General features: G+C 36.8%; 1 protein-coding gene across 1 annotated transcript in view; it reads left to right on the top strand.

Annotated features, from left to right (window-relative positions):
• The window catches only part of LOC126818126 (dolichol kinase), a 29,619-nt gene extending 15,391 nt beyond the window's left edge, over positions 1–14,228 (top strand). The window contains exons 3-10 of the mRNA XM_050545336.2: positions 3,702–3,865; positions 4,160–4,204; positions 5,239–5,427; positions 6,581–6,796; positions 8,037–8,196; positions 10,490–10,588; positions 11,656–11,733; positions 12,581–14,228. Of these exons, the coding sequence (XP_050401293.1) occupies positions 3,702–3,865; positions 4,160–4,204; positions 5,239–5,427; positions 6,581–6,796; positions 8,037–8,196; positions 10,490–10,588; positions 11,656–11,733; positions 12,581–12,723 (1,094 nt within the window). The 3' untranslated portion in view covers positions 12,724–14,228. The remainder of the gene's footprint in view (positions 1–3,701; positions 3,866–4,159; positions 4,205–5,238; positions 5,428–6,580; positions 6,797–8,036; positions 8,197–10,489; positions 10,589–11,655; positions 11,734–12,580) is intronic.
• Positions 14,229–14,669: the final 441 nt, after the last annotated feature.

Genomic DNA, 14,669 nt, shown 5'->3' with positions numbered 1-14,669 from the left:
CTGAATAACAGCGTTTACCCTTACATCAATACCAACTGCAGTGCCGGATTTACCTTGGCAGACGGGAGTTTTAGGGCTGGAAGAACGACAGGGACTTCTTACACACACTGTAGTCTTACACACACTGTCATCATCCACGGCTTTGCTCAATTGGCCTATTTAGAAAACTCTTTTCTTTCTCTAGTCGTGAGGGTTGGGGATTGGGAGAGACCTCATAAGTGGAATAGCCCCTGGCCCCTATCCAGCTAAATCCGACCCTGCCCACCTGCACTTATTACAATAACTTACTGAAGTCTGATCACTTTAAAATAAATAAGTCTACTAAATAACTTCTAACATCAATACCACCTGCACACATTACAAACTTACTGTAGTCTGATCACTTGAAAATAAATAACTCGACTTCTACTTGGCTGATTTGGATGAAACTTGAAATAAACCTTCATTATTACAGTCTTTCAATGAATGTTATATAATAGACCATCGCATACTATTGTACAGTCTTTCAGTGAATGTTATGTAATAGACCATCTGGTGTACTAGTAGGCCTATACAGTCTGATTGGTTAAACTTGTTGAACCTCAGTAACAGATATCAATAGATTTATTATAATATATCATCATATTTAAAGGAGCTACATAATGTAAACCTCTAACTCAATTTTTCCATAATACTTGAAATTTAAAATAAGAATTAGAACTTCTATCAATATTGATGTTTTTATCATGGGTTCCTAATATCTAATATTTAAAGATACATTATGGGAGATTAGATAAAGATCTGGTAGTTCTCATTATAATAGTTAAAAACTAGATAATGTAAAGGCAAATTGCTGAAAATTTCCATCAAATTTATCCACCTTGAACCAAAAATTTAGCGATTGAATTTTGGGTCTAGCCTTGATCATCATTAATAAAGTCGGTACGATAAAAAATATAGTCTCGATAATCCATTTTTTGTTTTAATCAGAAGCAGCAGCTTGGGTTCTAATCCAGTAAATATATCGCAGGCTAGCAATGCCATCGCGAGTTGATTATGGTCTGGATAAGTTAATTAATGTCTAATTAATAATTTAGATAACATTTCAAACCTAAAGAAAGACCTGCAATAGGCAGATTTAGCTCTTGCATAATGTATATTTAAGATACAATAAACATTTTATAATCAATACACAAGTTGTGTATTTATGCCTTCAGGAGACATTTGTAATGAACAAAGAAAACCATATTCTACAAGACAAGTAGTTAGCAATAGCTGATTCACAAACAACAAAATAATAATAATAAAAAAACCACATGTAAACGTCGAATGACTGTCGTCCAATTTGGACTGTTCGCATATTTCACCAAACATAGTTGATTCAAATTTTTTTTTTTTTTAAATGGATATAAATCATTAATAAGTGCTTTTAGACCCACTTTCGTCTATTTTGAGGTTCCAATGAATTGAGCTATACGCCCTTTAAACTCTAAATACAGACGTAATTAAACTATCCTAATCTAATTGTTAAATTTGGTTATATCATGTAGTTCTTCCATTGTCAAAACACAATTCATTGATAAAGTTTTTGGCTGGGGACCAAAACATAATCGGCTTGTTGTTGAGATGACTCCAAATCACAAGTCAGTCATACAGGTACATAAAGATCATAGCCACTAATTATTGGTACAATATGAAGAGAAAGAGAGAAATGAAATAAAATGAAATGGGTTTAACGTCCTACTGTTCTGCTCCGAACTGGGCTAATGAAGACGGGCATACACCATACAGAGTGCTATGAGGGAAATTTTGCCCGGACAGCGGCACTACGGCCTACTCTTATATCAAATTACAACTGTCAAGGGATCTTTTACGTGCACGCCAATGTGTACGTGGGATCTTGGTTTTTCATCCCATCCGAACGACTAGACAGCTGTCCTTATCAGGGCCTCCTTCCTGCATCACTGACAAGGGGGAAACCACGCCGGAAAATCTGGATGAACTTTCTCGGTCAATGCACGGATCGAACACCCGACCTCCAGGCTAGCGAGCCAGCATCTTACCCACTTAGCCACCGTGATCCCCAGAGAGAGAGAGAGAGAGAGTTTAACATCCACTCTACACAAACTAGGTCATTTCGGGACTAACACACTGGTTAATTGTATTTCAGCATCTTACCCACTTAGCCACCGTGATCCCCAGAGAGAGAGAGAGAGAGAGAGAGAGAGAGAGAGAGAGTTTAACATCCACTCTACACAAACTAGGTCATTTCGGGACTAACACACTGGTTAATTGTATTTCAATAATTTGCTTGCGTGTAGGGGTCTTTAGCTGTGGAAAGACATCAGAGGACCCAGAGAAAACCCACGAGGTTGGACAGGCGACCCTACTCCTTGTCACGTACAGGTGGGGAATCGAAACCACGCCATTTGACTCAATGACAGACCTTATGATATAATGAACACAGTTTAAAGCATTGTAACACTATTAGTGATAACAGAGATCAGTTTCATAAATATAGGATTTATTTACATCAGGAACAGAATATGAAACAGCTACATAAATATAACAGGAACATGAATCAAATATGGACTAAACTACATCAGGGGCCTGTTTCATGAAATTTTAACTAAGATAAAATCCAAATTTTAATAACTTGATTGAATAATATTAGATTGAGTTTAGTGCTTAGCCAATCAAAATTGAAGTATCTACTAAAATTTGGATTTTATCTTTATTTAAGATTTCGAGAAACAGAGCCCAGGAACATGAACAATAAGATTTAAGACAGAACATGACTATATTACAACTATTCCGCCCTTCTGCCACGGCAGCGACTGAACTCGAGTGAGTCCATATGCCCATTTCTGCCCCACCCCTGCTCCTCAAACCGCAAGTCTCTCGCCTCAGGGTCTTATATACTTTTGTATAGCCGACTGTTCGAATTCTATTTAATCAAGGGCATTATCACTACATGTGGAAATTATTACGTCCGTAATTAAATACATGTATATATGTAGTGGGCAGTATAGTTTATATCGTAGGTTAATAATGCAGGGTCCAATGGGTTCACACATGTGGGGGTTCAAAATGGTTTGATGCATCTAAATAAATATTTTACATGTATAAAATATAGTCTTAATATTATTGAGCACTTTGTCTTCGACATTGCAAACAAGACTTATGGGTCAATTCAATATTGGTCCATTTCAATCGACATTGATGTTGTAATCTTACCTTGAAAAGATGGGCTTCTGATATCCAATATTTAAGACAAAATGAAAACCTTAAAATTAGCACATAAATCGCATGCCTAAATGCTTTCGAGCGCCATTTGCAATGAAGCAACTAGATACAAGAGGCTCAACATATTCCACAGGAGAATACTACCGGTGTAGACTGGAATAACCAGATGCCAAAGACTGCCATGTAATTTGGACACTTGGCATATTTCACCGAACATAACTGATTAGAAATTAAAGTAAAAACAGAAACGATTGAATGTATATCAGTTTATATTCATATTACATTATTATATGCGTTGCGACCAATTTGTGTCCCTTTCTAGGTGCCAAAGAATAGAGATTTAGCTCCTTTAATAAATTGATATTATGTTTTACGACAGATGAAATTGGCTTCTATCTTAATTACGTGGTATTACACGTTTAAAAACCTTGCATTATGGAATCAACAACAACTATATTCTGTTATTTTTGTTCCAGGTTACGGTGAAATTGCCTTGTGTTTATTTCTAACGTCAATAAGTGTTTTTATCAACAAGAAACTACCATATATTTTACCACGATGTTTTACATTCGGAGAATTGTTTACGACATCACAGCTACTCATTCTCATCAGTTGGAGAATTATTCATACAGTTTTATTGGTAAATATAGTTATAATAATCCAACACAATTTTCAAATAGAATTATTCGATTAAAAGACCACAAGCTGCGTAGGCAGTCAACGTAATGACAGGCCAGTTCAAACGTATTTTATTTATGTTTTTTTCATAATTACATTGAAAAATAGATGGTAAGGATTCAAAAATAACTGCAGAACAGCTGTGGGGGTAGAGCATTACTGACATTAATTTCATATTACTTGTTAATAGGAATGGTCCGAGGATTCCGTCCATTCCGAAAGGAACTAATAAATGATATGTTTTAATATTTTTCAGACATCAGAAACACCGTCTGCATCTTCTGCTGATATTTTCTGTTCAGTAAGTAAATTATAAAATAAAGGTGGGGACTCAATATGGTGTAGGCCTTATCGTTGATGGAGAGTGATAGGTCAAATATTCAAGCAAACCTTTCTAGATTCAGTTCTATATGGTCTAGCTCACATACTCATGCAAACCTTTCTATATGGTCTAGGCCTTTTATATGGATGCTCACGTAAACCTTTCTATATGGTGTAGGCCTTATATATGGGTGAGAATGACAGCCCAAATACTCACGCAAACCTTTCTATATGGTCTAGGCCTTCTCATTGGTGGAGAGCGATAGCTCATGCAAACCTTTCTAAATTCAGTTCCAATTGTAGTTTTAATCGCTCATCTGAAACCTGAAATAAGTGCTCTTCTTGTAAATCTCCAATGTATGTAGAGTGTAGGTCCATACTCTTCGATCTACTTGTGTTTGCGAGGTTTCACCATGTCAGTTGAAGGGCCTGGCAAGTAAAACCCTGAAGTCATGTGTATACCATTGGCCACACGTTAAAGATCCACCAAGAGACAACTGTACCACCACTGTCCAGACAAAAGTTACCTCATAGTACCTTGCATGGCGTATGCCCTTCTTTCATTCAATTTTTATACACCCACATTTTCATGTGGACATATATTGTCTTTGCCCCCCGTCCGACGGTTAATATTTTGTTAGTTGATATTCTACTGGTCACAATTTTTATTCCATTTTGACGAAACGAGAGCTCACCATTTTTATCCAATTTAAAGAAATGGTTAAATATGGCACTGTTACACCATAATGCCAGTTGGACTGAAACTGCCCACCGTTCCCCTTACGTAAATAGTGTAAACATATGTAAAACTAAGGCTGTGGTGAAACCCCCTAAAGGTCACAGTTTTTATCCGATTTTAATAAAACTTAAAATATATATTTTCTTTCAATACTTGTGCGTCTCAGACCCTAACTTTCTGGTATGTAAAATTGTTTTTTTCAGCATGTTTTCTGTCCATCTCTTGCAAGATGTGGGCATACCTTGCATGGCAACTGCTTGTTTTTTGTTTTTTAGGTTGGCGTAACAGGATTATTGATAGCCACCATACTTTCCTACCTCCTTAATACATCTTTACATCCCATAATATTCTACATTATATACAGCGCATTAACAGTAGTCTTCATCGTACCAGTACTTTATATATACCTACAGGAGTTTCCACTTGTCTGGTTAATCAAGTTTATATTCAAGTCATATTCTAGGGTGAGTCATTTTAAAGCTGTTGTAACAAGATGACATACAACATGATACATTTATTAGCCATGTTCAGTTCACTGTCATATTTAAAAAGTTGCTAAGACACTGGCCTAGAAAGTTCATCAGGATTTTCCGACATGGTTTCTCCTTGTCAGTGGTACATGCAAAAAGCCTGACAAGGACATCTGGGATGAAAAAACAAGGCCCCATGTATACATTGCCATGCACATAAAAGATCCCTTGGCAGTTGGAATTCGAAATAAGAGTAGACCATAGTGCCGCTGCTTGGGCAAAATTTCCCTCATTGCACACTGTATGGCGAACGCCTGTCTTCATTAGCCCAGTCGGAGCAGAACAGTAGGACGTTTTAAGTTTTTCATTTCATATTGCAAACTTCTTTAGAATTTATGTGCATGGCATACTGTAAAAAGTCAGGCATAACTAACCAAACACCCTAGATATTTAATCGACTAAAAGTTTTACAAAATATGTCTTATGGTCAAAAATACACCATGAATTTAGAACTAGAGATAAACAATTAAAAAACCATTACTTTAAAATGGTTGTCATTTCTCTCTCTCTTTGCACACGAAGATTATCTGATCCCTCAGCGTGAGTAAGCACTTGATGTATATGTCGATAAACTTGATGAAGAGCATAAATGTACAACATTTTCTGAGATAAAAACCACAGAAAAAGACGTGGGCAGTGGATGATCCGAGAATTTGATAAAGCTTCGATATTTATGATAAATTGACAGCGATTAAAGACAACATCATCTTGAATATGCAATGAATTCTCCTCTGGATTCATAGCCGTTGCTAGGTACCATGTCAGCCAAATCACATGACACAAACATGACTTCTTTTAATAGATTTTTTTATAGCAGGGGTATTCCCTGGCCAATACAATGTTTTGAGAAGGGAATGAAGTAAATTTTGATAGATTGATTAGTTTGAATATGTTTTTAATCTAAATACATCATCAAATCACCCAGTTTGTACACAGGAACGTATCTTTAAAAAATGCAATAAAAACAATATAAATATTGAATTCAACAAAATACTTAAAAAAATTGAGCAAATATTGAAATTTTAAAGCGAATGGTGAAATTTTAAAGCGAAAGCCATGAGTCAAGTCTTTGGTGAATATTTTCCAGGTTTTATTACTGTGTTATTGGATTGGTTGTTCGGTTTTAGCAGGGAGCATTGTGGGATACTATAACACAACACGAGAAGGATGTCAGATATCAACGATTGTACGTAAATATTTCCATCTGGTTGTAGTGGCGGTGTATATACCTGGTCTCGCTGTCGATGTTGAGTTTCTATATTTATCATCAGTGGTTGCCATGGCATTCCTTATTATACTGGAGGTAAGATCCTCTGACGCAGGTCGTCAGCCATTTTGAAACATGCAGCAGTGAATGACAATCTGATTAAAATACAGATCGATATTTCGTTTTTTTCTTTCGATGGCCTACACTACATGATTTTCTGACCAGTTGTAGCGAGACGTCGTGTCAGGGGGTCATGACGTCAGACATTTGATTAACCAATTAGCGTTGATGTTTCTAGTGGGTTACTCACAGTTCCATGCACCTCATGCCAAAAACTTACCATAACAGACCGTTTCATTGGCTAATATCTCACACTATTAAGAAAACGTCAATGTTAATAACTCTTCATGATCCTAGTGTAGTAAAGACAAGTAAAACGAAATTTCAAAATATAAAAACGAAACGAAATAGGATCTGTGTTTTAATCAGATTTCAGTGAATGACATGCTAGGTTGATTAGCTGAAGGAACTTTAGACTATAAGGTCTGTAATGGAGTCAAGTAGCTTGATTTCAAACAGACACTTGTATGTGGTAAAGAGTAGGGTTGTCTGACTAACCTCGTGGGTTTTCTCTGGGTCCTCCCACTGCTAATAAAGACTCCTACATGTAAGCAAATTACTGAAAAGAAATTGTACTAAGTGTTAATCCCCAGATGACCTGGTTTGTGTTGAGTGGAGGTTAACCTCTCTCTCTCTCTCTCTCTCTCTCTCTCTCTCTCTCAGAAGCCAGTTATCATCCATTTGAAACATGCTAGTGAGTGAGATGTTTAGCCATGAGTTTGATTTTACACTAATAAAGGAGGCATTTTCACCCCACTTTAAATAGCCCAGCCATCATTTGAAAAACTATTACAATATAAAAAATCAAAGAGAATCTAAACATCGAAATGGGATGTCTCCTCCAGCACATCTGTATTAATCTGATTTTACAATTCGTGTGGCATACACTTTTCATGTTAAAGAACCGGGGTACCCTTGACAGTTGGAATTCATTGAAAGGTAGGTGTATGCCCATCTTAACCCAGTTCATTCAGAAAAGTATGACATTAAACCCCATTTCATTTCATTTACCTCTCTCGTCTTCATTAGCCCAATTGGTGCAGAAAAGTATGACATTAAACCTCATCTCTCTCTCTCTCTCTCTCTCTCTCTCTCTCTCTCTATCTCTCTCTCTCTAATCAAAGGCCAAAATTGTTAATATAATCACAGAAAGGTGTTCAAAATTTTCACAGTTGAAAACTACATAAATTCATCGTGATGTCAAATTTTCTTACAGACGGTTCGTGTATGTAACATTCCACCATTCGGTAATCTAATCGACCAATCATTTGATGTATTTACGGATGAACGAGATCAAGGCGTTATTGTTTTAACACATCTCTACCTTCTCATTGGTTTATCTCTGCCATTATGGATTTCAGAATCATTGTCAACTGGTGGGTATTTAACTTTTGATATCTTTGTAATAGGTTTCTGTTGCTACACCATGCCATCTGCACCATGTTGCTATAGTGATTCTATCAAAGGTAACATACTGACGTGATTACTATGAAGTTACCAGATTTTTCAGTAAACAGGAAATGCTCACAAACTTGCAACTGTGTTAATCCCCCTTTAAAAATACGTTCCCAGAAAAATATTTATCGGGTGGTTATTTCCAATAAAAGTATGGTAATTTTGGTATATATGGAAAGTAGAAATATCCAATCTTACTAGAAAAATACCGGATTCCCTGAAAAACACTCATGGAGCGTATACAGGACAAAAATGTAAGGGTTTCCCTAATTGGCAGCCCGACGATTAGGAATATCTGCACGCGTGACATCAAAGGTTGCACGTGGAGATTGAGCGCTTGATGTACAAGTTGATAAACTTTATGAAGAGTTAGATGTACAACACTTTCTGAGATAAAAATCACGGAAAAAGACGCGGGTATAATCCGAGAATTTAATTAGGATTCGATATTTGTAATAATAAACAGTCATAGCGATTAAAGACAACATCGTCTGGTGTATGCAATGTATTCTCCCATGACTTTGTACCCGTTGCTAGGTACCGAGAGAGGTAAGTCACGTGACACAAACATGACCTCTTTTGATCGATTTTTTATAGCAGGGGTATTCCTTGGCAATTACAATGTTTAGAGAAGGATTTGAAGCAAAATTATGATAAATTGATTAGTTTGAATATGTTTTTAGTCCAAATATATCATCAAATCACCCAGTTTGTATGCAGGAATGTATCTTTAAAGAATTCCGACTTTTTTTCCTTCGCCTAAGTCGGATTGGCAGTACGTTCAGATGGTCTAAAACGTGGTTAGGTATTCCATGATTCCATGCACAGAGCATCAAAATACCTTCCTCTATTATTTTGACTCAAATCAGCTTGGGACATTTTTCAAAGATGGCAACAAAACGGAAGTTATCTAGTCGCACTCGCACCAAAATGAAAGTTATCTACTCGCACATACGAACAAAAGTTTGAAATGTGCCTTTGAATCAATTACTATCTGGCTCTTGAAGTTTATTTCTAATCGAGCTAATATTGAATTTCGGTCTAAGTCGGCTAACTCAGATCTTCACTTAACTCAGATAAAATTAGTCAGTACACTTAGATCTGACTTATGTGTAGTTTACTGTACGTTTCTTCCATTTTCAATCTGACAAATATACAGGATAATGTTCAAACATTCAAATAAAAATACACATGAAATTTTAAATGTTTTGAAAGGTTTAAACAAGAAAGTATTAAGGGTTATCTCCCATTAAAATTTAGGAATGGCTAAATTATAAAGATATATATTTTATGATATAATTTCAGGGTATAATATGTGTCTATATAGAGTTATATATATAATTTCAGTGTGTGATACATGTCTATATAGAGTTGTAGTTAGGGTATATATAATTTCAGGTTGTGATATATGTATCGATATAGAATTATTGTTAGGGTATATATGTCTATATATGGTGTGTTATTTGTTAAGGTATATATATAATTTCAGGGTGTAATATGGTGTATTATTGTTAGGTATATATATAATTTCAGGGTGTAATATATGTCTATATAGTGGTGTATTATAGTTAGGGTATATATGTCTATAAATAGGCGTACGAGGCGGGGGGGCCGGGAGGGCACCGCCCCCCCCCCCCAATATTTTCATGAAAAAAAGTAGAAATCTGAAAAGAGCTCAGAATTGTGAGATCAGTCATTAGCCGAGGAGTTTTTGAAAATGGGGTGGGGGTAGGGGTATGGCCTTGTCGGGGAAGGCTATGGTCTTGTCGGGAATGAATGCTCAGTTTGTCGGGAAGTGTCGCGCCGTCTGTCGGGTTTTGAATATTTTTAATAATATGGAAGCGGAAAGAAAGCAGTCCAGTCAATGATGAACACGTACGCCATCTGAATAGAACTAGCACGTACACATGGCCTTTCTCAGTTCTTGAGTACTGTGTTCCTGTATACTGGCATCTAACTCCATGCACCGGACGAGCCCAGTGATTACTAGAAAGTATTCGAAATGCCTGGAAATCACGTCTACGGCCGTCTGGTTTTCAAAATGTTCCGCTTCGCGCCTACAGCGCTCGTGTGCGGACGTCTTCGCCACCCGCGGCTCCGCGGACTCTAAAGAAATATATTTGTCGGGAAAATATGCTGGCCCCCGCAAACAAGTTCGGCCACGTATGTGTCTATATATGGTGTATTATAGTTAGTGTATATATATAATTTCAGGATGTAATATATGTCTATATAGTGGTGTATTATCGTTAGGTATTGGAGATACAGTAGCATCATTAGCTGGTTCAACAATTGGTAGATTAAAATGGCCAGGTAACTATGACGAAAATATATATAAATGTTATTGAATATGTTAAAATAAACTGATGTAGCAATGATCCTCCTCTCTGAGGAGGGAACTAAAGCTTCCAATATTCTGCATAGTTTTGGTTTGCTTAATCCTGTGGCCACCCCCTTATGGGCACCCTTTGAGGGGCTCTTTGAGTAGGACGTTGCCATGCTAACCTGGAAGTCCCATGTTCGAACCCTGCCTTGTCCGAGAAAGTTCATGATTTTCCGGCATGGTTCCAACTTGTCGTTGATGTAGGATGGAGGGCCTGACAAGGGACAACGTATAGTTGTATGAATGGGACAAAAATCATTGGCGTGCACTTAAAAGAACCGTTGACAGAGTAAGCCGTCTTCATTAAACCCCATTTCATTTCATGCTAAACCCCATTTCATTTCATGCTAAACCCCATTTCATTTCATCATCCCCATATGGTTATTGCCTCTTTAGCTATGCCCTCTGTTGTCATCCCCCTATGGTCATCGCCCTATATTTATAGAAATACAATAATTAATTATGTAGTTTTGTATATAGAACATATCCTTATTAAACATCCAAACTAAATAGATAAAATATAGAAGTCAAGTTAAACTTACCAAGTGATATGTTGGGGTACTTCTTGTAGTAAAGCCAGCTTGCATGTCAAGTTTGAGTTATGATTAGGTTAGTGAGTTAAAAGTGAGTCCTGATTCCATGTGCTGTTTTAAGACATTAGTAACCAGGTTAAAGATATAACCTTAAAGGGACAATACAACAAATATATTAAAGGGACAATACAACAAATACCAGATATATTAAAGGGACAATACAACAAATACCAAATATACAGTGCTATAGATTTTCAAGTCTCATACTCATTTGTGATGGGTGATCCCTGCGAGACCCAAAAAAGTGAGTAGAATTTGATTAAGAGTAAGCAGAAACTGTAGGGGCACAATTCTCAATTACACCCCACCCACTTGCATTGAAATAGAAATTAAAATACAGTTACTAAATGCCTTAAAAAATGATTAGAGATATAAGATTGCCATGATTTGTTTGTTTATTTCAGGAACAATGAAGACTGTAGAAGGAACAGTTTGTTCGATTGTTATTCAGTGTTTGGTTGTTTATATTTCTTATTATCTAGGTTCGTTCAATAATAATTTATTCTTTTTTTTTTAACAAAACAAAATCCAGTCAATGGCTGATCTAAGGTTGATTTGCAAAGCTTCATCATAGAAGCAGAGTTAATGTTACTTTTTAAAAAATAACGATAAATTTTAATGTGCCGAGTTACGCAAGTTACAGTAGAAATACATAGAACTGTCACTGACCAGAACAAACCCACAACTTAAGGCAAGCGATCCTATTCCTAACCAAAATCGAGCTTGGGATCTAAACCACGCCCCCATCTTCATTAGCCCAGTCGAAGGAGGACAGTAGAACGCTAAACCCCATTTTGGGGGATCACGTTGTCTAAATGGGTAAGGTGCTGGTTGGCTAGCCTGGAGGTTGCGGGTTCGATCCATGCATTGGCAGAGAAAGTTCATCCAGATTTTCCGGTGTGGTTCCCCCTTGTCAGTGATGCAGGACGGAGTGCCTGACAAGGACAGCTGTCTAGTTGGAATTCGATATAAGAGTAGGCCATAGTGCCGTTGTCCGGGCAAAATTTCCCTTATAGCACACTGTATGGTGTACGCCCGTCTTCATTAACACAGTTCAGAGCAGAACAGTAGGACGTAAAACCCCATTTCATTTCATTTCATACCCCATTTCATTTCATTTCTAAACCACACCACTTGACTCAGTGACAGACATTTTAATCTAAACCATTTGACCACGCAACCCCCAGTATTCATGGTACTGCCACTGTAAAAAAATGGTTATTATAGAAAGTAGGTTGCATTACAGTGTAGTGTAAAAAATTAACGGAAACTATATTGTAATTGTGTATTTTAATTTGATGACCGTTAACCTGTATTTCTGTATTTCAGGTATTTTTGTGATTATCAATCAGTGGAATGTATTGGCAGCCATTTTATTAACATCTTTATTAGAAGCATTTACCACGCAGATAGATAATCTAGTTTTACCTATAGCGATGTTCGCTTTGTTATCAGTATCGGAAAACCCATAAAATATTGTTACCTGTATCAGAACACCTATAAATTGTTGTGGCCAGTATCAGAACACTCGTAACATATTGTTGTCAGTATCAGAACACTCGCAAGATATTTTAGTCAGTATCAGAACACCCATAAGATATTTTTGTCAGTATCAGAACACCCGTAAGATATTTTTGTCAGTATCAGAACACACATAAGATATTGTTGTCAGTATCAGAACACATAAGATATTGTTGCCAGTATCGGAACCAGGGATCTTAATCGGCTGTTTTTTGTCGGCTTTAGCCGATTGATCTTTAATCGGAACATACATAAGATATGATTCGGAACATACATAAGATATGGTTGTCAGTATCAGAACACCCATAAGATGTCAGTATCAGAACACCTATCAAATATTGTTGTCAGCATCAGAACACTCGTAAGATATTGTGGCCAGTATCAGAACACCAATAAGATATTGTTGCCAGTATCGGAACACACATAAGATATTGTTGTCAGTATCAGAACACTGTAAGATATTGTTGCCAGTATCAGAACACCCATAAGATAGTGTTGCCAGTATTGGAACACATATAAGATATTGTTGTCAGTATCAGAACACACATAAGATATTGTTGCCAGTATCGGAACACACATAAAATATTGTTGTCGGTATCAGAACACCAATCAAATATTGTTGTCAGTATCGGAACACTCGTAAAATATTGTTGTCAGTATCAGAACACACATAGGATATTGTTGTCAGTATCAGAACACTTATAAGATATTGTTTTCAGTATCGGAACAATCAGAAGATAGTGTTGTCAGTATCACCCATAACATAGTTTTATTGTGGCTCAATTTGATTACTGTGATATTTTGACTTCCTGCGTGGGTTGAAGTAAAATCATTCCACTGTAATTACTTCCTATCATTTTTTGAAGGGCCAGTGTTTGTAAATATTTACAAGAACCAATATTGTCTTTCATGACAGAGCCACTGTGGCTCCGAGAGTGAGGCCCGGGCTCACAAATCAGGAGGTCCAGGATTCGGTCCCGGTTGTGGCTGAGAGAGAAAGTGCCCTGGGATGTTCCAACATGGATTTCCCATGTTTGAGGATCTGATAAGGAACAGTGGCTAGTCATTCAGATGGGACGAAAAACCAAAGTCTTGTATTGGCATTCCTGTGAGTGGTTGTGATGGTAGGGGCCACAGTACACTGCTATTGTCAGGGGGCTTGGTTTAGTGTAAGATTCATTGATAGTGTGAATAAACAATGTTATGTAATTTATAAACTATGATATAACTCTATTATTTGATAATTTTATATATTATTTTAGGAACGTATAAACAGTATATACAGAAACTCAGACTAAAGCTACAGTATATCTGAGTTGTAGTGAAAGAGATCTTTGTATTAAATACAGAGACTCAGACTAATGCTACAGTATACCCGAGTTGTAGTCAACGAGATCATTGTATTATATTTTAGTAACATATCTGAATAAAACTCTGTGATATTTATATATATATATATAAACTTGTATATTAAAATAAAGTATTGAAATAGATACTAGTTTATTATTTATATTTACCAAAGGCTTATGTCATAGCCACTGTCTGTTGTACGTTCATATGGGGGTTGTGGGGGGGGGGAGGATGAATGGTTAGCACGTGCGCGCTGTAACATAAGGCCTGTCATTGAGTCTACTGGCATGGTTTCGATTCCCAGTTGTACGTGACAAGGAGTAGGGTAGCCTGTCCAACATCATGGGTTTTCTCCGGGTCCTCCGGTTTCCTTCCACTGCTTAAGACCCCTACGCGCAAGCGAATTATTGAAAATAAAAAATTAAAACATATGTTAGTCCCAAAATCGAAATGAGCTAGTTTGTGTCAAGTGAAGGTCGGGTGTTCGATCCCTGCATTGGCCGAGAAAGTTCATTCAGATTTTCCGGCGTGATTTCCCCTTGTCAGT

The sequence above is a fragment of the Patella vulgata genome, chromosome 4, assembly GCF_932274485.2.
Source record: "Patella vulgata chromosome 4, xgPatVulg1.2, whole genome shotgun sequence".
NCBI classification, from domain to species: domain Eukaryota; kingdom Metazoa; phylum Mollusca; class Gastropoda; family Patellidae; genus Patella; species Patella vulgata.
Note: the sequence above shows the minus strand (reverse complement) of the source record. Positions and strands in the feature narration are given on the sequence as shown.